This window comes from Rhipicephalus sanguineus, chromosome 5 (genome assembly GCF_013339695.2).
Source record: "Rhipicephalus sanguineus isolate Rsan-2018 chromosome 5, BIME_Rsan_1.4, whole genome shotgun sequence".
Taxonomy (NCBI): Eukaryota; Metazoa; Arthropoda; class Arachnida; order Ixodida; family Ixodidae; genus Rhipicephalus; species Rhipicephalus sanguineus.
This window is the reverse complement of record NC_051180.1, coordinates 144,303,746-144,328,455: the sequence shown is the minus strand read 5'-3', so window position 1 is coordinate 144,328,455 and position 24,710 is coordinate 144,303,746. Positions and strand designations below refer to the sequence as shown.

The 24,710-nt window shown below is 46.8% G+C and overlaps 1 protein-coding gene across 1 annotated transcript in view; it reads right to left on the bottom strand.

Moving 5' to 3' along the window:
- LOC119394298 (uncharacterized) overlaps nucleotides 1-23,718 on the bottom strand; it is a 40,188-nt gene extending 16,470 nt beyond the window's left edge. Inside the window, exon 1 of the mRNA XM_037661586.2 lies at nucleotides 23,604-23,718. Within this exon, the coding sequence (XP_037517514.1) occupies nucleotides 23,604-23,682 (79 nt within the window). The 5' untranslated portion in view covers nucleotides 23,683-23,718. The remainder of the gene's footprint in view (nucleotides 1-23,603) is intronic.
- Nucleotides 23,719-24,710: the final 992 nt, after the last annotated feature.

Here is a 24,710-nt window from a genome sequence, read left to right as displayed (position 1 = left end):
GAGGGCACCGACAGGCGCGCGGAGTTGCGAGCGGTTTTTGTCCGTCTGCCTGCGTGTGCGCGTGTGTGGCTGTTTGCGTGGATCATACATAGGCTTGTTATTGAGTGCGACAGAAAGGCGAAAATTGAATTTCACCGAAGGTCCAGCGCTGTTCATCGACTTGCAAGCGTCGCATTGTGATGGCGAAAAATTGCAATAGCACGGGGTGTTAGTGAAAGACAACACGAGAAAATGGCAGGAGTTCAAAGCAGCAAGAGCGACGTGCGGCTGCGGACCGAGCAGCGTCTACGTGAGTGCAAAAATAGGTAAAAATATCCCATCCTGCAGAGAAACACGTCGGCTTCCGCGCCGTACCCTGACTGATTTTTTCACACGTTTAATAATGCGGGGCAGTGTGGAAGTCACCATTCGCGATTTGAAAAGCACCTGCGCCACAGAAACAGAGCGCCACCAGCAGCTGAAGGAGCGGTTGCACGGGAAAACCGACGTAGTGGAGGCCGTTTCCAGCAGCAAGCTCGGGGACATGAAGTGCTCGCTTCGAGAAGCGGAACCTGCTCAGCAACACATCGTCGCTGAACTCTTCCATGGAATTTTGATGGTTGCCGAACACTCGCAGCGTTAGTTTATGGACGCCGATCGTTTCGTCACCTTTTCTTTATTGACATTGTGAAGCTTCTCGCGTAATCAGTCATAGCGCGCGGCATAAGTGGCGCCTTAAGGTACCTGCCGGGCTACCTTATCAAACGCCACCTTTTCACGGCGATAAGGTTAAGGAAAGGTTGGACTGAGGCATAAGGTTTGTTTATGAAACGCGTTAAGGAGCGGAAAAGGTAAGGAGGGCAAAAGGTAAGGATAGGGTTGGTTTGTGAATACGGGCCTCAATATTGCGATAGAAGCAGCACGTGTTTCACCCAAGAAACTTCCGGTCACTTCAATTATCACTCTCTAACGCCGAAATAGAAAGCGGATTTTTTATGTAGTGCCAGAATAAGGAAAGGCTCTTTTTTCCGCTTTCAGGTAAAAGGAAGGCGCTTAAAGTGAAGCCCTAACTCTTGTAATGTTGCGTGTGCAGCTTAGAGGAATACTTATTTAAAATTTTTGGCCACACACAGGGACAAAAGTGTTGAAAATGTGCGGGCTACTCGCTAAGGCTTTTGTTCCCCGCCAATGCTACTAGGCAATGCCGGCGCACAAAACCGGAAGCCGTCCAGCAGCTGTGTTTATAAACAGCGAAGGGGTCTATACATTTTTAGGGATGAAGCTCCTTAGGGTGTGGGTCATTCCCTCCTCTGTAGTAGTAGTAGTATGTAGCCAGCTCTAGTTTAATTAATTGCTCACCAGATGAGCAATTCACTAAATATCTTAATATACAAGACATCGTAGTGTTCCTTGATTTAATCACACTAAAAGACATACTTTGCGGGCGATATACTCTAGTGAGCTTTCAACTTTTCGTCTTAATGTACATGATAAATTATTTCTACGGAAAACGCAAAGCACACCTTGAGCAAGATGTTTGGCTAAATGGGACCATGAGGCGATGCAAAGCCGGAGCACTCGCACAATCGCGTTCCGTTGGCTTTTGTTGGGTATGCTACCGACCTCGCGTCGTCGAACGCGAAGAAGAACGCTACGCGCGTCGTGTCTTCCCTCTAGCCTTGCCGTTAATTCTCACAGGGCGAGCGGGAAACGCGGTCGCTCTTGGCGCGGTTTCTCTTTCGCTCAGAAGCGGACACTTTCCCTGCATTTCACCGATCACAAAGCGGTGATAATGAAGGGACCACGTAAACCAACAGTACAATAAAAGTTTGATGTTTAACCCTTTAATGCCTGAATTATGAAAGCGCTGAAGAAAAAAATTTGTTTTTCATTTTTCAGCTTTAAATAGCACCCTTAACCCAAATCAGCAGTTGTATTATCCAAAATGCAACGTTAATGCATACTTTTAGGTATGTCGCGAATTCGCGACAACCGGCACTTAAGCCAATAGTAGCTCAATATGTTCAATGCAACGCAAGTACAGCATCGCCGCATCAATGAAGCGGATCTCTTCAGGGCGACGTAACTTGGCATCGTCATTTTTGGAAAATGCAAGTTTGACATTATTTCCTCCTACCAATCACGTGAAATCGTGTCGGCCACCCTGTGTGCCCTAGACTCCGCCGCCCGGTATAGCCGGCTTCTTGGAAGCCGACAGAATGACATGAAGGTGACGGCACCGAGAAATAGATCTAGCTCACCACGAGACAGAGCCAGTCGTTTGTTCGGATTTTTCTGCGTCGCAAACAGATTGCTCTGCTGAACGATGTGTTCCGTGAAGGTGTCATAAAAATTCCTTGAAATATTCAATAGGAGCTCGGACAGTGTCACATTGAGGATGAGCCGTTTTCTAGTGTGGCACTTCCCCCTGTTCTTGACAGTCTTTTTTTTCCACCGCACTGCATGTTTTGGAGAGGCACTAGCTTGGCTGGTCTACCACATCTTCGTCTTCATCCTCACTGCTCGATGAAGACACTCGTGCTTGTGCATGAGGATCAACATCGTCGTCTTCGCTGCCATTGACACAGCTCTCGTCACTTTTATCTTCAGGTGGCAAGCGCCTGCGAAGCCTTTTTTTCCCCATAAAATGAGCGGAAGTCCATCATGAACTTGTCATACCAGCAGTCATCACTGAATGACTCAAATGCCGGATGTCGCGAATTCGCGACATACCACAGAAGCGAGGATTGCGCAGGAAATAACGTACTTCAAAACAACGTGACATGTCGTGGGCAACCTCTTGTAGGCGTGCGCATCGCAAAAATTTTATAGGAGATGGAACTTACGTTCTCGCGCAGAAAACAACGAAGAAGGGAGAGCTGTTGCACGTGCTTCGCGCTCTCCGGCAACTGACACATAACACTGGGTTCCAGCTTGCAACACCTTACATGCAATGGCGCTAGATGTCTCGTGCTGAAAGCTACGTTCGCCGCAAATACGTGACAGCCGCCGGTGAAGGCATCAGCGCGTTTCGTCGGTTAATTAAGCGGCGTTTTTCGGTATGTCGCGCATTCGCGACAACCGGCAGTAAAGGGTTAATATATACACGGTGTTTCACACTCTTTATATGATGTACTGGGCAAATTTCACGGAAGAGTTTCACGGTTTACCGATGATTCCCTCCGGAGCTTCGCCCCACTCATCATCATTCACCCCGTGGATATCCTGTGATTTTTTTCCACCAAGTAAACAGAGAATATGGAATGCGCTCGACCACTTTCATATAGAACTGCCAGCACTAGAAAGCTCTGGAGAAGAAATTTAAAATTGTGAAATCCCTGACCTCCCGCGATAGTGACGGATGCATAGATAAATAATAATATGTAGAGACAAGAATTAATAAGACGAAGGAGAGGTTAATTATATTGAGCCATTTGGCTACCTTCCACTGGGAGAAAGGGTTCTAGAGTAAAATTTTATTTGTGAAAATTGAATCAGGCTTTGCAAGTATACTTTACAAATATTCTGTTGCTGCGTTAACTTTCAAGCGTATTTCGTTATTAAGATGCGTAAAGAATCTAATACGCCATAGAAGCTAGTTTTAAGAAACAAAGGAAAACCAATACAGCTATAAAAGGTGACACTAAGAATAAAAGCCCACCATCTACAGCTGCGATTCAAACCCAGGCCTTTTGAGTGGGAAGCGGGCATTCTACCCCTGCACCACTTTGCCAGAGCCGCGCGCAGCTCTTAAACAACAACACGATGCAGACTACCGATCGCAGCGCCACAGGCGGATTGACCCTGTTTGGGCTTCACTTTCAGTACATTGGTGCTGCGGCCGTTCCGAGCACTCCCCCGTTCTAGTACACTCTATCAAGGTGGAGCGTCGAGTGAAGGGACGTTCTAGAACACGGGGGTCAGTATCGTCAGCAGCCGGCACACGAGAATTAAACGAAGAAAGCGTCAAATATACAGAGCGCAACACATGAGCGTGACATCGCGTCGTGTCCCTTTATCCACGCTGTACAGCGGCGACATTTCAAGCTGGAAACCTGCCCTTTGTGGCTCGTTATCAAGATATTGGTTGCACGTGTGACTTCGGCGAACTGTAGATTAATCTACAGTTCGGATTTCAAAATTCCGATATCTAAGATAGCGATAAGCATGCCTCTAATGCGAGCGGTTCGAACAAAAAAGTCGTCGGCACCGACCTCAAACGCGGCGTTTCCCGCTAATCTACGCCGCTGTAAATACGACGGCCAGATAAAACGAGTCGCCCTTATCATTCCTGGAAACCATAGGAGGCTCCCCGCAATGGTTCACGTTCGGTTACGCCGAAATGTGGCGCAAGCTACGCTTCTTTGCAATAAGGACGGGAGATAAAGAGGCAGGAAGCACGCGCGTGAATTGTTCGCCGAATTCACCTGGCTTCCACCTCGCGGATACACTCGCGATGCTGCACTCGCACTTGCGACCTTCCAAAGGTTTTCACCAGGGGCGTAGCCAGAAATTTTTTTTCGGGGGGGGGGGGTTCAACCATACTTTATGTATGTTCGTGCGTGCGTTTGTATGTGTGCGTGTATATATACGCAAGCAAAATTGAAAAATTTCGGGGGGGTTTGAACCCCCCCAACCCCCCCCCCCCCTTGGCACGCCCTTGGTTTTCACGTCATATGGCTGGCTTGTGCCGCCGCAGTGAAAGCGTATAAAGGTAGTGCCATAAATTTCGCTTTTCGTGCGTGACTCCATGCACGCCCCCTCAAGAGAGTCCGAAGCTGAAGTGTTTTTCAGAACCTGCGCTACTGGACCGAACAAAAGCGCTACCTAGAATCCGTGAGCTCACATTTACGTAGACACGGACATAACCTTGCTCACGTAACTCCTCCGAGATATTGCATCTTCAACGGGGATCGTGCTTAGAGTAGCGACATGTTCTGGGCCCATGGCAAAGCAGCACCTGTGCGCTACGTGCCACGAAAGCGCTGTTGACTTTCTTGCGGGCCACGAGCCTGAACGAAACTTTGTAAACTTGTGTGACTGTATGTGTTATGTGGTTATCACTGTATATATCATAATCGTCACCCAGCACCTGGAGTAGCATGTCAGGCGAACAGCCAGGCAAACATCTCCAGCTTCATTAAAATGTTTATCTCTCTCTCTCCTCCGAGATAGGGACACTTGACTCAATCGACGAACGGGGCGCGTTTGTTCGTACTTGCACAGGTAAAACTCCAGGTATAGACGACATCCTCAAGACACTCGACAAATCTCAAGTTTCATTGCTATTTTGTGTGCCTCTACCTGCAGCTGTTCTGCCTCCTGTCTCACTTCAAAACACCCCAGATATCTCGTGCAGTGAAAGGCCGGTTTGTCGATTATAGCACTCCTATAGCGTTAGTACATTTACTGATTCAAAGCGGCAGCTGTGGAACCATGTGCCTTCGCAGGCACTCATAAAGGGACCTGCACCGAAAGCTGTGTGTAAACCACGCGTCGAAGACATGTTTCTCAAGATTGCTACTTCTTGGGCGAGTAGAATTTGCATACTGACAGGGTTACGCTCTCAAAGAGAGGGTCATAGTAAATCTATGAGAACATCAAACGGGAGCAAGGCATGTTGTTGGGCTAGTCGGTTCATGGTTTCAACAAAGTCTTAAACTGCGCGAAGAAGACAGGACGAAAATAGGAACACATACGCACACACGAGCGCAGACTGCGCTTGTACGTGCGTATGTGTTCCTGTTTTCGTCCTGTCTTCTTCGCGCAGTTTAAAACTTTGCTAAATCAAACGCGAGCGGCACTGGGGAATGTTCTATGTGCCTTACCTATTTTATTTTCTCGTGAAAGCTATCCAGCGCTAAACTTTGACCGAAACACGCAGTTTTGTCCCGGTCTTCAAATGCGCAACCATACCAGTATGTCCTTTCCGTTACAACCGAAAATTCCGGCCCTTTTTCGAAAACGTCACCACGAAGTCACCAAACTTATTTCGCTAGGCGGGTACGTCATTTATCGGCTCAGTACACGAAGCTTCAGCGTCCACAGCTAGAATCGAACACTTTTTGCAGACCTGCGCTACTCGCCGTCGTGGTCTAGTGGTTATTGCGCTCGACTGCTGACCCGAAGGTCGCGGGATCAAATCCCTGCCGCGGCAGCCGCATTTTTGATGGAGGCAAATTCTATCGAGACCCGTGTGCTCAGATTTAGGTGCACGTTAAAGCACCCCAGGTGATCGAAATTTCCGGAGCCCTCCACTACGGCGTCCCTAATAATCACATCGCGGTTTTGGGACGCAAAACCCCAGCAATTACTATTATTGCAAACCTGCGCCAGTAAAGCGATGACTGGCACTAGTTGGTTCATTTTGGCATTCGGTGCGCGCTGATTAAGAGTATTAAATATATGAACAAAGCACTGAAAATAAAACAGTTGAAAGCTTCGCTTCGTCCCTTGTCTGTCTGAGTTCTTTATGTGACGCTTTCAATCAGCCCACGCTGAAAGTGAACCTGTGCTTGCCTAAATCAGAATCGCCTAGGCTGACGCAAGCAGTAGACCTTTCACACTATACGAAAATATACAGACTATATTTCTTGTCTCTATGTGCACAACTACCCAGTTCAATTGCGTATTCAATGGCGTATAAAATTGAACAAGCTTTAAAAAAATAATTATTATGAGCGCGCAACCATTTAAAATCGCAACATCATGCATTGTTTACTGTTGGCACGTGTTTGCGTTTTCCTACTAATTTCCCTGCCACAGAACAAGGTTTCGCTGCTAGGCTACAGTGCACCATTAACTCTTAGAACACATTGCAGAAAGGGGGGGGGGGGAAACGGCGCTGCACTTCACAGTGTCGTGCTGGCGTTCCTGAATACGCAGGGACAATCTTATCGCATCACAATCCGGGTGCGTTTGTTTCGACACCGCCTGGCGAATGTCCTTGCCCCTTCTGTGAAGTGTCAGTGCGGTCACGATGTCTGAACTAGATGTCCCAACATCTTCTCCACTCAAGATCGCATATAATCTAAGAGAAAGAATTTCACAACACCTCCGCTACCGTGAAGACGGAAGCCAGCGAAGCTGTGACTATGGTCGGTCTGCATGGTATAGTGAATATTGCTGTAGTGAATTTATATGTATCAGTTCTTTACTATATTGAGTGAATAAAGAATTATACAGTAAAATATACTGGGGTATCTCTCGCTCACGACGCATGTAGTATATCTCATCAACGGCTGCCAGCTGCGGTCTCAAGATGAAATCCTGTAGTACATATGGAACTCCGTAGTTTAAAACGTACAGAAATGACATGCCGTTCGTTTCTTATGCAAGCAGTCTTGTTTATGAGGCAGAATTGTTCACGTCATCCTACCATGCCGGCCAAACTATACACCTTTATGTTTACTTCTACGCCATGTCCACTTTTTCGACGCAAAAACGCTGGATTATAGTCGAGTTCATCGGTTAGCCGAAAATTGCTGTTCTACGCGTCTTTTGTCTGCGGACGCGATCCGCCAGAACCCTCCCATATACACATCATCGCTGTTTAAAAAAAAGGATTACTTATTATTCTTTTTGGCGAATTCTGACTAGCCCCTTGTACAGCTCCCTTTAAGGATGCACGTTAGCTATCTTTCGGAATGACTCTCGGAAGAGAGTATTAAGGTCTCCAAAACAGAGTTAATGTGTACGTTTAAAGAGAGCTATATAATATGTTGGTATCAAAACTCACGATAAAGAGTAACAGGTAATTTTTTTTCTTAGAGTGTAGATCGTCTGTGTAAAGGCGGGGGTCAAAGTATGCGGTACGTGATCAGTATTGATAGGCTGTACCACGTGACGAAACGTACGTCGCTACCACAGCGCTTTAGCAAGGCGCTGCCGTTCTAACGTTGCCTTCGCAACTTCGACCACCCACGCCGCATATGCGACAAAATCCTCGTGCACGGATAGTCTGAGGTTGGCGGCGTCAGTAACGACATAGCCGCAACACTACGCTGGTGGCGACATTTAATACGCAGTATGTTGGCGCATGTCACATAAGTTAAGCTCGTATTCCGAAGCCGCGTGAATTCACTTCATCTTTATATAACTGTACGGTACGTGTCCTCATAGTTCCTGAATTATTTCTCTTTAAGCGCTTGCGACGCCCGTTGATGCAGTACCGAAACAAAATATAATCTTTAGCGTTTTTTTATTTGTTTGTTTGTCGTTTAGCTAAGTAGATAAGCACATTTCCATGAAATCCAGCATAAAGTGCGAAGACATTTTTACATACTAGTAATTTCTACAAGTACCTATAACAAGTACAATTGCTGCAAAAACAAAACTGCCAACCACGACCGCACCATAGTGCGTTGCACGTCTTCTTCAAACCTATTAGCGAAGTTGTTAATGACAAGTTCGGAGAAGAAGGAAGCGCGCTCTAGACTCAGCCAGCAACAGCCTGATATCTCTAAATTTGACGCAGCGAACTCTTAAAAAACATGAGAATGTGTTCCTAAGTAGATGGCCGCAAAGCCCTCTCGTGGCACGCAAGATGCATGGTGCGCCGGTACTTGTCAGTGCTGAGAATTGTTCCCTCGCTACTAAAGCACATGCGTTTGTGACCCTGCGCTTAAGCGTCCTCCAACAATGCTCCGGAAATCCATGTAATCATGGGCGCAGGCAGAATTTTGTCTTGTGGAGTGCTAACCCATGTTGCATTGGGGCTGGGGGAGGGGGGGGAGCGTTGGTGTGGCTTAGGTGGTGGAGAGAGAGAGAGAGAATAAACTTTATTGAAGAATTAGAGTACGTGGCTAATCCCGGGTGGAGCCCTGTTGTAGAGCCCCACTGGCCACGGCGGCTCGCCGGGCCTGGTCTAGGGTCACCAGTTGGCTCCCCAGCAGGGGCGTAGCCAAGGGGGGGGGGGGGGGGGGGGTTTGAACCCCCCCCCCCCGAAATTTTTCAGTTTTGCTTGCGTATATATGCACGCACACATACAAACGCACGCACGAACATACATAAAGTATGGTTGAACGCCCCCCCCCCCGAAAAAAATTTCTGGCTACGCCCCTGCTCCCCAGTGCCAGCTCGGAAAGCCGTGCCTCCCAAGACCACGTTGTGAGTATTTGTAGTGAGCGCACCAACCTAGATACTGCATTGGCTGGCCGCTCGGTACATTGGTAAGTGATGTGTGTAAGTGTGGCTCTGTGGTCCCTACACCAGGGGCATACCCCTGTTGTGTACACCTGTGGAAAAATTGCGTGTAGTTTTGATATGTGGGGATATGTGTTCGTTTGGAGGCGGCGCCAATCCCGGGCTTGTTGGCTGCTTAAGTTGGGATGTGGAGGGGCGTACTGGCGTCTTGTAAGGCGTTGGTTTTCCAATATCTGCCTGCTTGTTACACTTTGTTCTTCATGGTGCCCTGTGAGATGTCCGGAGGAGAGTCCTGCGTCTCGGCCAGTAAGTCCGCGAGCTACGCAGTTGGCCTCCTCGTTCCCCCTCAGGCCGTCATGCCCTGGGCACCAAGTGACGCCATGTGCCTCCATCAACGTGGGCCCCAAAATATCAGTGACGCATCTTGGAAGTGTGCCTCTAAGGTATAAGCGACATGCAGCTTGCGAGTCTGTCAAAATATATGCTGGGCGCCCCCTTCTTTCGGCTTCTCTAATTGCCAAGGCTATGGCTGCTGCCTCTGCGGTGGCACTTGATCTGGTGGGTAGGGACGCGCAGGCCACGACTTTGCTTTGGTTAGTCACTGCCAATGCATATGCTTGTTTTCTGGGGCCTTGTGGCGGCGCGGTATAAAGACTGGCGTTGGTAAAGTAGGCGTCTGGATCGCTACTTCTCTGCAGGAGTTTTCGGGCTCGCGCTTGACGGCGCTTTTTGTTGTAGAGCGGGTGCATGTTTTTTGGAACTGGTTCCACGATGATTTGTTCACGTATTTGCTTGGATACAATGACCGTCTCATCGCCACAATATTGAGGGGTGAGAGGGTATCCCAGCCTCTGTAGCAGTTTTCTTCCCTGGTTCGTTGTGGTGAGCCGTTCTCGCTGTGCGATTAACGTGGCGGCTGCCAATTCTTCATACGTATTATGCATGCCGAGTTCCATGAGTTTTCCTGTGCTTGTGCTGTTCGGAAGTCGCAGTGCTGCTTTGTATGCAATTCTGATGAGCCTGTCAATCTGCTCTATTTTGGGCTTGCGTGTTGCCTGAAAGGGAAGAGCGAACGTGACTCGGCTGAGAACAAAGGCATGTACAAGGTGTACCGTGTCGGCCTCTGTCATCCCATCGTTACTTCGCGCAATTCTAGCTATAAGGGATGCGATACTCTTTACGGTATGTTTGAGTTTGCCTATTGCAGTCTTTGCGCTGTTGTTTTCTTGCACGTGCATGCCTAGTATTCGAGCTACTGGGGTCCTGTTGATGATCTGTCCGGCAATTTCCAGCTGCAGCGCGGGTGCACGGTTGGACTGAGTTCGTGGGGGTCTTATTTGCAAATATTCCGATTTGTTAGGTGCGCATGACATGCCTGCTGCAGTGAGGTAGCTTTGAATCATGTCTATAGCGGTTTGCAGTACATCTTGTCGTTCTCCATAAGAGCCTTTTTGTTGCCCATAGCGTAATAATCGTCCGCGTAAAAGGCACAGCCCAGGTTTGGTACAGTCTCCAGCTGGAGGACTAGTTTCCGTAGACTGATATTGAATAAAAATGGAGACAAGATGGAGCCCTGAGATGTGCCTTTCAGTGGGAGGTCGTATGGTGATGATTTGGTACCAGCCATGCCAATCTGCGCCTTGCGATTTCCAAGAAAATCAGAGGCATAGTTGAATATGCGTTGTCCACATCCTATGGCGGCAAGACCGTCTAGTATGGTAGAGTGCGCAATATTATCAAATGCGTTTTCGATGTCGAGTGCAACGAGTAGATTGTTGAGACTACCTGGCGCTGGGTTAAGCACTTCCTCTTTGAGCAATAAAAAGATATCCTGGGTAGACACTCCTCGCCTAAATCCGTACATAGATGTTGGTAGAAGCCCCCGTTCTTCGGTGTATTGGTCAAGGCGAGTGAGTATAACTTTTTCGAAGAGCTTGCCAACGCATGACGTTAATGAAATGGGTCGTAGCTGATCAAGGCTTCGCCGTTTACCTGGTTTAGGTATGAGTACAACCTGTGCCAGTGTCCATTCTGCAGGTATCTTCCCACACGGTGTCCAGACTTCCTGATTAAAGTGGTCCGTGATGGCTTGTAATACTTCATTGCTGAGGTTCCATATCATGGCATTTGTAATGCCATCCAATCCGGGCGCTGTATTTCTTTCGAAGCTTTGCGCCGCTGCATAAACCTCCGCAAAGGTTATAGGTGCGTCGAGCTCAGTGTTGGGTTCTCCATTGTATTCTTGACTTGGTGTTGGGCTAACGTTTCGCTTGCGTTCTCCTGTGTAGCGTTGTTTCAGCTCTTCTATTAACTGATCCGGATCACCTTGAAATTCCCCAGCTAGCCGTTGAAGGGTAGCGTTTGTTTCGGTTCTTGTTGCGGAGGGATCCAAAAGACTTCGTAGAATGTTTCAGGTCTTCTTCGTGCTTAATGTGCCTTTTAAGGAATCTCAGAAGGTGCGCCAGTTGTTGTTGTAAAGTTCCTTTGAGTATGCGTTTACTTGCTCCGTGATTTTCGCTATACGGAGTCTGAGTTTCTTATTTAGCTTTTGTCGGCGCCACCGTTTCGTGAGGCCTCGACGAGCTTCCCAAAGATGCTTCAAGTGGGTGTCAATGGCAGTTGCGTCGGTAGTTGTTTGAAAGATCTTGGTGTTCTTGTCATAGAGGCCCTTAATGTACGGTGTCCATTGGGCTATGGTTGTTGGCTTGGGCCCGTCTACTTCTTGTTGCTCTCTATATTTAGTCCAGTTAGTCAGTCTGGCTTTTCCGAGCGGGCGTCGCAGTCGAGCTGTTTCATATGTTATTTGCACAATGTTGTGGTCGCTGCCCAGATTTTCGTCCAGCACACTCCAGCGCATGGTCGCGGCATTGTTGGTTATGGTAAGGTCGGGTGTATACATAGTGTCCCTGTTGACACTGTTTCCTATACGAGTCGGTATGCCCGGTGTCGTGAGGAGTGTGTAGTCGTAGCGCTGTATCGCTTCTAAAAGTCGCGTACCTTTGGGTCTGTCTGCGCTATAACCCCATGTGGTGTGCCAAGCGTTGAAGTCCCCAGTGATGATCAAGCGGTCGCGTGGTTGAAGCGTGGTGTTCAGATAGTGGAAGATATTGCAGAATTCTGCTTTTCTGTCTTGCGGGGGACTGTATATGTTGCATATAACCTGCCTCGGGCGTCCTTTCTTCGCTGGCCAAAGCGTTACCATAAGGTGTTGCGTCTCTTCGTTCGGTGCCGTTATGCATGTAGCTGCCAATTCTTTCCGGACGAGTGTCGCAATCTTAGGTGTATTTGGATCTACGTACAGTTTGTAGCCAGAAACTGTTTTAGGCCTGGCTCCCACCTCTTGCAAGCAGATTACGTCAGGAGGGACCAGCACCGCCTTTATGTATAGAGTGAGTGTAGCGTGCTTGTTGTGCAGGGAACGACAGTTCCAGGACCATATAGTAAGATTCTCGTTTGCTATGCGTCGGTTAATTGCCATGGTGCGAGGAGGTGGGTGTGGTTTCAGCGTCGGAGGTAAGCATGCTTTTGGCGTCTGACTCCTGGGACCGCTGTTGGCTCTGCTTACGTCGACGCTTCGATTCTTTGTTGAGGCTTTCATGAACGTATCGCTTCAGGTCATTAAATTCTACAAAGAACTGTTTCATTTGGGCTTCTGTTTGTTGCAGTATGTGCTGTTGCATTAGCTGCAGTTGTTGTTGTAAAGTGAGGTTTGTTGCTGTTTGTTCTGTTCCTATATTGACTACAGGATCTCGTGGTGGTGTCGATTGTGGTTGGATGTGCCCATTGTCCCGCGACTTTTCGCTTGGGTGGCTGGTTAGATTTTGAGAGGCCTGGACTGTAGTTTTCGGGGTGGCTCCCAATAATTGGGCCAGCTGTTTTTTGAGCCACACTATTTTGTTCTCATATTTGTCAAGGCGTTGTTTAAGTTGTTTGTTTTCAGCGATTACTGCTTGATAGTGTACGGTTTGTGTGATGGGGGGAGTACATGCAGACTTGGGAGCCACGGTTTCGGCCCAGCTTACCGGAAGTGATGATGCCTGTTGGGTGCGTCCTTGATCCCCGCCGTTGCTTTTGGCTCCCCCTCCTGGAGGACTGTGGTGGAGGTTCTGCTGAGTCGATGCTGGCGCGCTCTTCTTGGATGGCGAGTGCGGCTTTCTGCCTGGAGACCGTGAAGGCGACCGGGAACTGTGCTTGTCGTCGGCTGACTTGTAGGCGTTTTCTTCCTCTTCGGAGGAGAACCAGCGGAGATTCTTGGTTCTCGGTGGGTCGTTGCTAGTGCCCTGTTGAAGCTTATCACTGTGGCCTGCTTGTACTTGCGGCCGTTTAGGCTTCGGCGGCTTAAGTCTTTTTTTGCAAGTGGGATCCCCTGTGAGATGAGCCTCCCTGCACGAGGCACAACTAATAGAACATGGATGTCCATCCGTTGGGTTAGTCAATCCGCACAGCCGGCAAATGGGGCGATCCGGATGCGGGCAAAACGTCCGCGCGGTGTCCTTTTTCTCGGCAGACCTTGCAGACCTGAATCGTAGGGCGGAAGGGGTAGCAGTGGAGTTCACCCCCGTAATAGTAGACGGCACGAGGTAGCGTTGGACCGAAAAATGTAATGGCTGCGCTTTTCGTTGTGCCTATCATTCTGGCAGTGATTATCTCCACACCGTGCGTTCTGACAGGTAGGTGCGCCATGAGAGTTTCGGTTGAGGTGTTCATCGGTACGCCGTGAATCACCCCTCTCAGAGTATCGTCTCCATTTGCGGCGTAGGCACGGACAGCGTGAGCCCTGCCGTTAAGTACAAGGGTGCGTATCAGGCGCACTTTGTCCGCCACTTCCTCATATTTGGTCGATAGAATCGCTATGTTTGACCCTGGATTGATTCTGATGATGAACTGATCATCTCTGATGCCAGCTTGGCATGCCTCGATGATTGCTTGCGCAAGCGTAGGAGTCAAAACGTTTCTCAGCGGGAGGCCCTGCTTTGGACGAATGACGATCTTGTAATCGCCCTTCGGCAATGGTGGTAGCTTTGGCAATTTCTTGAATGTTGACGTGCCTGTCTGAACTTGGTCCTGGGGCCCTGCGCTGCCGCGCCTCCGCTCCAGTGCCTCTTGCTTGCGTTTCTTCGTGGATTTCGCTGCCTGCCAGCTAGCGTCCTCTTCTGCATGCGATTGAGCGCCGATAGCGTCTCGGCTCACCGTATCGTGGTCACCCTGGGGTTGATCCATTTGGTCGTCTGCTGTGCCATCCTGGTCTAGGAGGTGGCATTGTTGGTCGGTCGCCGCGTTGAGAGCCATAGCTGGATGAAGCTCCGACGCGGGCGTCCCCAGCGTCGGTGCAGCTGCCAGCGGCTCCCCAGGTCAGCGTTTGGTGAGCGTCCTAGCGGTGTCGAGCTTTCTGAAGTCCTTTGGTACCTCCAAGTGGCAAGAAATCCTCTTGAGTGGTGCCCAGGCGTTCCTCGGAACTTCTTGAAGCTGATCATAACGTTTTCTGGTAGTTGCAGACAGAAAACACCACTGAAAAATCATGAGAATCCAGAGCACGAAGCGAGCGCGGATGGATGGATGGATGCTATGAGCGTCCCCTTTATAACGGGGCGGTGACATGTCTGCCACCATGCTCGAAGAAAAAGGAAAAACTTCCTTGTTTCATGCTGGCCTAATACCTTGTCTACATTGATTAAATCTATCTTATTATACCAAAAATATTTATAAATTCACGGTCTATCTCTCTGCCTCTTAAGGCAGAATGACCTTATTCCCCCCCCCCCATTATTTATTTTTGTACTTTATCTCTACTCTTCTGCCACCAATACTCTAACCGTCTCTTACTTATTTCTATCGCGGACGTGTTCAGCTTTCCATTGTTGTCCCTAAAACCCAAGGCTTCCTGTAGACTCGTGCCCACACGTATACCTGGGTGAATATCGCCACATTCAATCAGTACATGTTCCATCGTTTCCCTAGTTCCCCCGCAGCATGTACAGTGTTCGTCTTCGTTACTGAATCTCGCTTTATAGCTTCGCGTTCTAAGGCAGCCCGACCTTGCTTCAAACAGTAAAGCGCTTCCCCTTGAATTATCATAAAACCTTTCCCTCCTTATTTCGTTTTTTCCCTTTCGGTAGTTACTCAGAGCCGGCTTCTTTCCCATCGCTGTCATCCAATAAGTCCTCTCCGCCTCCCTGACCTTCCGCTTAATGCTCCCTGTTGCCATATCGCCCGCACTGCTAGCCGTATATTTACTGGTGAGCCTCCTAGTTCTCTTTCTCCACTGCGTGTCAACGCTTTTTCTATACAAATACCTGAAAACCTTGTCTGCCCATCTACTCTTCTTCATTTTCCTCAGCCTCTCTTCGAATCTCATTTTGCTCTGAGCTTCCCTCACTTCAAAGCCTGTCCATCCCATATCACCCTTTACAGCCTCAATTGTCGTCTTCCCGTGAGCGCCCAACGCGAGGCGGCCCACCGTCCTTTGATTTACATCCAATCCTGATTGTACCTCTGACTTCATGCAAACCACTGAGTTCCCAAATGTAAGCCCCGGGACCATCACACCCTTCCACAGCCCTCGAAGCACCTCGTACCTATTGTATCCCCATAAAGCTCTGTGCTTCATAATTGCAGCATTCCTCTTTCCCTTTGCTACCACTGCTTTCTCTTGTACCTCCATATATCTATCCCCCTCATTTACCCATACTCCGAGGTACTTGTACTCGCTTACCCTCGGTATTTTTTGGCCCTGTATGAAGACCGCATGGTCTTCGTGATCATTGAATACCATCAATCCACATTTGGTTGCACTAAATCCTAGTCCTAGAGCCTCACATTCCCTTCCGCATATATCTGCCAGCCGCTGTATATCATCTTGACTGTCCGCAAATAAGACAATATCATCAGCATAAAATAGACCTGGAAGCTTCTGCTCAACCATCGTGCCGACCTGTTTGTGTGACAAATTAAATCCAATGTTGCTACCTTCTAGCGCTTTTTCCATCCTCACCATGTACAGCATGAATAACAGCGGGGACAAAGGACATCCCTGTCTCAGCCCCTTGCTAATTTCAACGCTGTCCTTACTACTTATTCCTTCCCATTCTATACAAACTGTATTTTCTCGGTACATTTCCCTCAAAAGCTGTATACAGTCGTCCCCTATGCCCACTTCTTTCAATATATCCCACAAAATTTCCTGATTAACGTTGTCATACGCTCCGGTGATATCTAGATAAGCTATGTATAAGGGCCTCTTTTCTATTTTCGATATTTCTATACACTGGGTAAGAACAAACAGATTATCGTCTAACCGCCTGTCGATTCGAAATCCATTCTGAAGTTCTCCCAAAATATCATTTTGTTCTACCCACGCTTCTATTTTTAATTTTACTGCCTGCATCGCCAACCTGTATAGCACCGATGTAATGGTTAGCGGTCTATACGAGCGAATGTTATCCTTTTCTCCCCTGCCTTTATAGATTAAGTTCATTCTACTTTTTCGCCAACTGTCTGGTATTTCCCGCTCCTGTAAGCACTTTTCTACGGCTTTCAGCAGTGCTTCTTTAGTGTTATGTCCGAGTTCGTTAATGAGGCTGACGGGAACCCCATCTAAGCCCGGAGTAGTGCGCTTAGGAATTTTTCCTTCGGCCTTCTTCCAATTGAAATTCTCTAGTACTACACCTTCGTCAGTTGCACTCCTTTGCGTACTATTACCTACCGGGGGAATCCCCTGGGTGACCTTTTTAAACGAATCGGCTGTTATCTTTCGGATGTAACCTAGCGCTTTATGCCCTTCCAATTGATTTCCTCCTTCATCTACCAAACGTTGTTGCATTGTGACAGACTTCCTACCTAGCGCTTTTAGGTGGCTCCAAAATATCCTAGGCGCGGCCTTCTTCTTTTCGCGAATCTCTGTCATCCAGCGTTCACTTTCACCTTTAATTTTTGCCTCGACTAATTTCTGCACGATGGATTTTTGCTCTAAATATATTTCCCATATTTGGTTGACTTCGTCCTGTGGCCGCTTCTCTTTTTTTGCCTGTCTGTGCTCCCGCGATGCCTCACGTCGCTTCTCGATCGCCTCCCGGATTTCTTTGTTCCACCAACTTTTTGGCTTTCTCTTTCCTTTCCAACAAATAGTTTTCTTCTCTTTTTCCATTTCTTTTGTGATTATATGTAGCAGCTCACTATACTTCCAGTCTTTGCCTGGCAGTTCGTCTACTTTTTCTTCGACTCTTGCGGCTACATTCGTTATTTGTTTGTCATTTAGATACAAGCTGCCAAATTTTGATTCTATGTTCTTATTTTCAGTTTTATATCCCATTTGTAATATTATGCGTTTATGATCACTACCCAAGCTGTTAATGCCTTCCTCGTCTATTCTCATCTCTCTAAGTTTGTCATATATTCCTTCTGTCATGAGACAATAATCAATGCTCGATTGCCTGTTTCCGACTTCCCACGTGATCTGCCCCTCACACTTCGGCCCCACGTTAACTATCTCAAGACTATGTTGCTCGCAGAGATCTACCAATAACTTGCCATTGGTGTCTGAATACCCGTCAAGGTCACGAATGTGAGCGTTCATGTCCCCTAGAAGGATTATTTCGGCATCATGACCAAATTCTTTAATATCGGTGCTTATGCATTTCACTATCTCCAGATTCTTTTCTCTGCAGTTATTCCCCGTCCACAAGTATGCTACACCTAGCCACGTTTTCTTTCCACCTACTGTGCCCGAAACCCAAAGGTGCTCTGAACACGTCTGCTTCACTCTATCCCATTTTGTTCTGCTATGAATTAGCATTCCAACACCCCCACCTCTCCTTTCTGATGTGATCCTGTTACATCCTTCCCAAATATAATTGTCAATATGTGGTGGCTCTTCCAAGTCTCTAAGGTGTGTTTCTGTAACCGCATAAACACCTATCTGTTCCTTGTTTAACTGTCCCTCAATCTCTAACCATTTTTCCTTTTTTCTGCCACCCTGCATGTTAATGTAACTAATTGCAACACGCGCCTTCTCCCTTCTTTTAACTTTTCTCTGGTTTTTCGCTATACTGCCTGTCAAAGAGTCCCCCTGGTTGTTTTCCTCATTACAAGCTACCCTGGGCACCGAAGGGCCCGCGTGCCCCCCAAAAAAGCTACTGCGCGTCCCGCAAGTCGCCGTCCCGCGTCTGCACTACTTCGAGCCCCCTGGCGGTCTCCTTAGGTGGTGGAGAAGTGCGGGTGTAGCTTGAGGCGTACTAGAGCCCCTTTTGAACCTCCTTGTCGACGCCCATGCATGTGATGGTTCGCATCCGTTGTTGTTGTAAGGGCACAAGCCCATTGTCGAGGATTGGCCAAGAATTGGGCATCTGAACGTTTAGATACTAATTTTGGAAAATACATATTAATTAAAAAGTATGAAGAAAATGAAAATAAAATATTTAAAGAACAAACTGCAATTATTGCGCCATTGCACAATCGAACAACAGCTGTATTCATAACCTGACCAGAGCAATTTAAAGTAGTGATACCGCAGTTTCACACTTTTCAACACTTTTTTTAATTATTATTATTATTACTTTAAGAAGTCTAGTGGTTATGGCGCTCGACTGCTGAACCGAAGGTCGCGGGATCGAATCCCGGCCTCGGCGGCTGCATTTTCGATGGAGGCGAAAATGTGTGAGGCCCGTGTACTTATATTTAGGTTCACGTTAAAGACCCCCAGGTGGTCGAAACTTCCGGAGCCCACCACTACTGCGTCTCTCATAATCATATGGTGGTTTTGGGACGTTAAACCTCAGATAATATTATTATTACTTTAAGAACGTTTGCAAAAGCAGAGATGAAAATCGAATGCGTTTAGTCGCTTGAACAAAGCTATCAATAGCATCAAAGAAATCCGTACGGCAATATCCCAGAATTGAAGCACCGAAAGTGAGTACAATTTCTAGTGTTGAGCTTAACGGCATCATTGATAGCGGAATTACGAGAAGTCTCTTTTTGAGTAACGTGTATGATGTATCGGCAATGCGACAAGAGATAATGTTCAATGGTTTGTATTTCTACGAAGAATTGACATAGTGGCGGTATCGTCAGACCCTCCTTGTAAATCCGCCCAGTACCGGATGATCTTCTTCATTGAAGAGCGGCGTGAAAGCAGTTGGATACAAGATGCCTAATGCCGCAAAGTGGGCTAAGATTAGTTAATGCTAATCGCATCAAATATAGGCTGCAATAGGACCACCATAATCTGGAGCCTACGTTCGCGTGGTTCCTGAAGAGATTATTGAAGCGAACTTTTGGACTCGATTTTTTAAGCCATTTATCTCAGCCCCGTACTTTGTAGAAGCCGGAATGCGAAGCGTTGCACCAGCCTTCTTCCGTGGTTTCTGTTTTATTCTGTTTCCATCGCGTAATCCTTCCTGACATAAGACTGAATAAAGTGACAATATTTTTCGAATCGTCGCCGGTGTGTGCATTTCTATTGCTTTCTATAGTCAAGAGTCCTTGCCAAAGCCATCTTGCTTCGGCGACTTTCTGGTGGACTGCATTGCAGAGGATAAACGCAAAAGTATGATGACGTTCAGTTCCTTGCACAAGTTCGGTACTATAATAACCAGTGACAGAACGCTAACTTGAATGAAAAAAAAAACAGAATTATAGCACGTACCATCATGCGCTATATTTGCGTTGAGAAGTGCTGGCTAACACTCCAGTGCTAATCTCGAACTCACCTCCGAAAAATTCTACAAGAGGATGGCCTACGTGGTGTGGTTCGATTGCTAAAGGCTCGAGCGCTATTCGGAAGATGTGGGTTTGCGTGCGGCAAGCTGTCTTTCATCCATTTTCATTTCCAGTTTACGTTATGTCTGCGCTTCAGTTAAGCATCACAGTCATTTTCGTCTGGGATTTCTTTGGCTTAACTGAATGCTTGTTCAGGTTGTTGTGACAAAAAAAAATAAATAACTTCAGGATCATGTTTTTTACGGTGAAATAATCTCTTATACCCTACACTTCGTCTCTTTTTTCCTACAAAAACTATTCGAAATGTGGTTAGAAATACTTGTATGCGGGCTAAGAACATACAAAATTGCTCCCACGCCCTTTGACTAAGCCAGGTAACGTCTGTGTATCAACATTTTTGAAAAATCGGAAACTGAGCTCCTACAGCGAAAGTCAAGGTTTGCACATTTTTTGCCCATTTCTTGCACCACACAGACTCGAAGTAGGAAGACTAACCGGTCTCTGACTTTAAGTCTGCAAAGCATTCGATATTGCGAAGATGGTGATTTCAATTCACGCGTCTTACAGCCGCGCAAGTTTTTTTTTAAGCGTTCGCCGTCCTTGCATGGGAGCACGACGCGCCATGCGTTTTCTCCTAAATCAGAAATGGCGACTACGCTCAATGTCCTCCGCATTTACTGCTCAAAACGGAGTCATTGCGTCCACCTTTCTAGCTGTTTGAAGCCGAAATTACCTATATTACTCTGCGGAACTCAACCTCTTTCTGAGTGCTCTGGGTCCATCCTTCGTTGAACAGAGAGGAATTGGAAGTAATGAAATTACAGCGGTTAAATTGATTTTTGCTGCAATGAATATCGTAATGATTTACTTCCGCGGGCTGGTAATTAGGCATTTAATGAATTAGTCAAAGCGAGTACTTTCACGAAAATTACTTTTTACTTACCCAATTAATTACTTTTGACCAAAATATAGCATGTCCGCTTCCTTTATGGCACAAGAAATTCACCAAGAAAGCAAAGAAAAAAACAAAGACAAGTTAATCTGAGTGCCGTACCTCAAGTGTATTTTACGTATAGAGGGCTTGGGATTATATCACATGTTTAAAGAGGTTGTTGACTTGTAGTAAGTGGACGCAGCACATATGGTTACTCAGACGACGTGCTTGATTTGTCTCTGACATGTATTCTTGGTTTTTCATGTGCATGACCGAAAGACAATGCGCAAGTGGCGTAGTATAAATCATCGGGAAGCGCAGACATGAAATGGAATAACACTCCGTCAAAGTTCGGAAACAAAAGAGTAGGCGCAATTGTTTCGCTGTAGCAAACTGTATTGGTTAAAAATATATGTAACTCTCTACTGAAGCGTTTGCATTTTGCATTTGGAACGAAAGCGAGGCATAGACCTAGGTTCGGTATTCCGTGCACACGTATTGTTTTTCGGAGCTATGGATGCGGTAGATGCTAGGAACAATAAGCGGCTGAATTAAAGCAAAAAAAAAAGAACGTCAAAATCGAAAGCTGTACAAGTGTTCTTTTCTGACGATACCGAGCTCAGGAAACGCACTTTGGGTTGAGGCAGGAAGTGGCTAATAAGCTACGTGGCGACTAATATTCTTTTGCAGGCGTAAAATTTCTGAGAAATCTTTGGCCGTAGACAAGCTCTAGTACAATTTTTGTTTTATTGCTAAAATAATCTATAATAAACCCGAAGTCTCATTTCGTATAGCCGGAGAGAACGGCATCATGACTAAGCAGCGGTTCCAACAGAAATCTTCTTTACATACGGGCACAATGTGCTAGTCAGCTGATACGTGTAGAAAAAAATATGCAAGGTATCCTACATTCATGAACAAGATAAGTAATTTTGCCTTCATATGTAATAAGATTTTTTTTGTGTTAGTAGTCTTGATGATTGCACGAAAAATGACATTTGCTTTTGCTACGTAAATCGGCATATTGTTAGAGTGCGACCGGGCGAATAGCCTTGATAGAACATCATTACGCTGTATTATTACTGCATTTACTGCTTTTTCAACACGTTCTAGGAAATTATTATAGGTATCAAAGTACCTCTTGCGATTTAAAGATGAAAGATGTCTAGCCAACAAAACATACTCGTATAACAAGTTACCTTGCCGTTGCCTCATCATAGCCACAATTGTTACCCTATTAAACACTACAGAGCTAGCTATATAACTAAATTGCTAACAGACGAAACGTACACAATGATGACGAGATTGCGTGCATTTAAATTTAAGTTTTGGGATTATACGTCCCAAAACCATGTCGTGATCCTAAATGAAGCTGTAATGGGGGACTTCGAAATAATTTTGACCACCTGGGGTTCATTAACGTGCTCCTAAATTTAAGTACACGGGTGTTATTACATTTAGCCTCGAACGAAATGTGACCGCCGTCGTTACGGGGCATAGCGCTCGTTTCCTCGAGCTCAGCAGCGCAATACTTTAACCGCTAAGTTTCCAAGGTGGGTATCTACGAGACATACGGCAAAGAAGGCCTCCTCACTGGAAAATTCAGGAACGACCCGCATGCTCGGTGGTGGCCTCAGCTTTCTGGACCACGGGCGATAGTGTGCAGAATGCCTATAAGATTTGAACATCGCCAAATGCTTTATTCGGTCTTGTCTGTGGCAAAATTACGAGGCGAAATCCTTAACCTGCATATTAGAGAAGCAGCACGCGCGTTTGTAAAAACTCTATTGCTGCGCAAAGGGTTCCTATTGGCAGTACAAAACAACTCCCTCTCGCTTTCTTTCACAATTTACGCCCATTCATGAAGTGAACTGACAATTTTGTTAGTTCTTTTGGCATCTATAAAGTGCTCACCCCAAAAAGACACAATGTGCTTTCTTAGAACAGGCTTGTATAGAGAGTCTTAGAAGAGTCTTAGTGCAGAAGAAGCCGATACATGTACAAGTTGCAAGCATTCGTCACTGTGCACTGGAAGTCATTGTGCAACTTCGCAGGACATGGAATTACGAGATTACGGCCGCATTGACCAACGTTCAACACAGTTTTTTCTGAATGGAGTCAACAGACCATGTTACCGAAGTGTTCGTACCTCCCTACCTTACACCCGCCTTTATTGGAATTTTATCGCTATCTTTATGGAGGACTATGGTGGCTGTGGAGCCGCTGTAGATTTCTTCTAGTATTTTTATATATGGTTCTTCTACTCCCTAATTCCGTAGTGCCTGCATGGCTGCTTTGATTTCGACCGAACCAAACGCTATCGCGTAATCTATGTATGTAGGTTATATAAACGGTTCGTTATATTCTGCGCAACTCTCTACCACCTGATTGGTAGTATGAATGGGTCTGTTGTCGAGTGGCCTGTACGAGATCCTTCTTGGTCAATTGGTGATTGAATCTTACGGTGGCTCTAATTCTATTAGCGATTACCTTTGTAAATAGCGCGTAGACAACGGACAGTTAGTTGATCGGCCTGTAATATTTCAAGTGTTCAACGTCCCTTTTCTTATGGCTTAAGATGATGTTATCATTCTTCCAAAATTCGCAGTCAAGGGACACAATTCGTACACAGTACAACATTCATTATCATCAGTGAAGAAGTTATCATTTTCACGGATGATGAACATCTGCCTCGATAGTATCCTTATGGCACTTGTCCATGTCATCCTCGAAGACAACATATAGGAGTATATATTTTAAAAAACGTTGTGCGACATTTAACCCCATGAAATTCAGTCAGTCTTCTCGCAGACCTCCAGATAGGACTCACCAAACGCTGCAGAATAGGCGCTGGCCACTAGCACAGCAAAGCACAGCAACCAGATAGACAGGGACGACTGGAGACACATGCTCAAGGAAGTGGTGTTCTGCGCGGGCGACCCAGGATACACTCCAGTCCCCGTGCGGCGGTCCTTTTTATAAGCAGTCGCCAAAGCCCGCCTCATCACTCCATAAGGAGGGGTCGCAAAGGCCTGCCCATTACCATTATTACGCAGGTACTTCGAATGCAGCTTCGGTGGCCATTGGAGCGAACGGCCAGCTGACCAGCCGAGCGCGGGTGCCTCATGGCAAAGATGGACGTGGATATAGCCCAGCGCTAGCACGAGTCAACAGCACGTGGGATCACGCCAAGTGGCTTTCCGGCGGCGACGAATCCGACGTCGCAACATGATGAAGGGGCGCACTTTTATTTAGATCAGAGCAAACACGCAACCTTCTCCTTCCCCAGCCTCTCCGTGGCCTACCGCGATATGAGTGCTTCTCGGGCGGGCGTATTATAATAATGAATTGGGAATCAGCGACATGGCGGAGCGGAGGAGGTCTGCTGTCTCTCCGGACAAGTCTTGGCACTAAAGAACAAGCCGCGGTCAGGTCAAGAAAGCAAACAAGAAAATAAAGCAAAATACAACAGGAACTGCCCTCTTTGCGAGTGTAAACAGCAGGTTTACGTTCTCTTGTTCGATAAATCCGTGTGGGCGTGCACCGTTGCTGGCCCCTTGTTCCTTAATTAGATTAGATGCATATATGTGTGTACATATTGTTGTCGCTTGGTCGGGTCTTCGTCGAAGACAACAATATCTTAAATGCGGTGGTTGCATCCTATACTGTATTCGTTCGCAACCTGCGCTTGCGTGCTGGGGCCGGGGAAAGACTGGAGCAAGAATGGAGGCATGGCATTTGTACTACAATTTTAATAATGAATATTTGCCACAGCTCGTCACCCGATTTCCCGAATGCAGCTTTAATCTATTTCTGTGTAACTCCTACATAACAAATTTTCACTGGTTGGCTATCATAATCAAAGTTTCACAATAAAACACCAAACACTGCCTGGGTAAAAAATACTGATCGTTTTTCTTGTTGGTTTTTTTTTTGT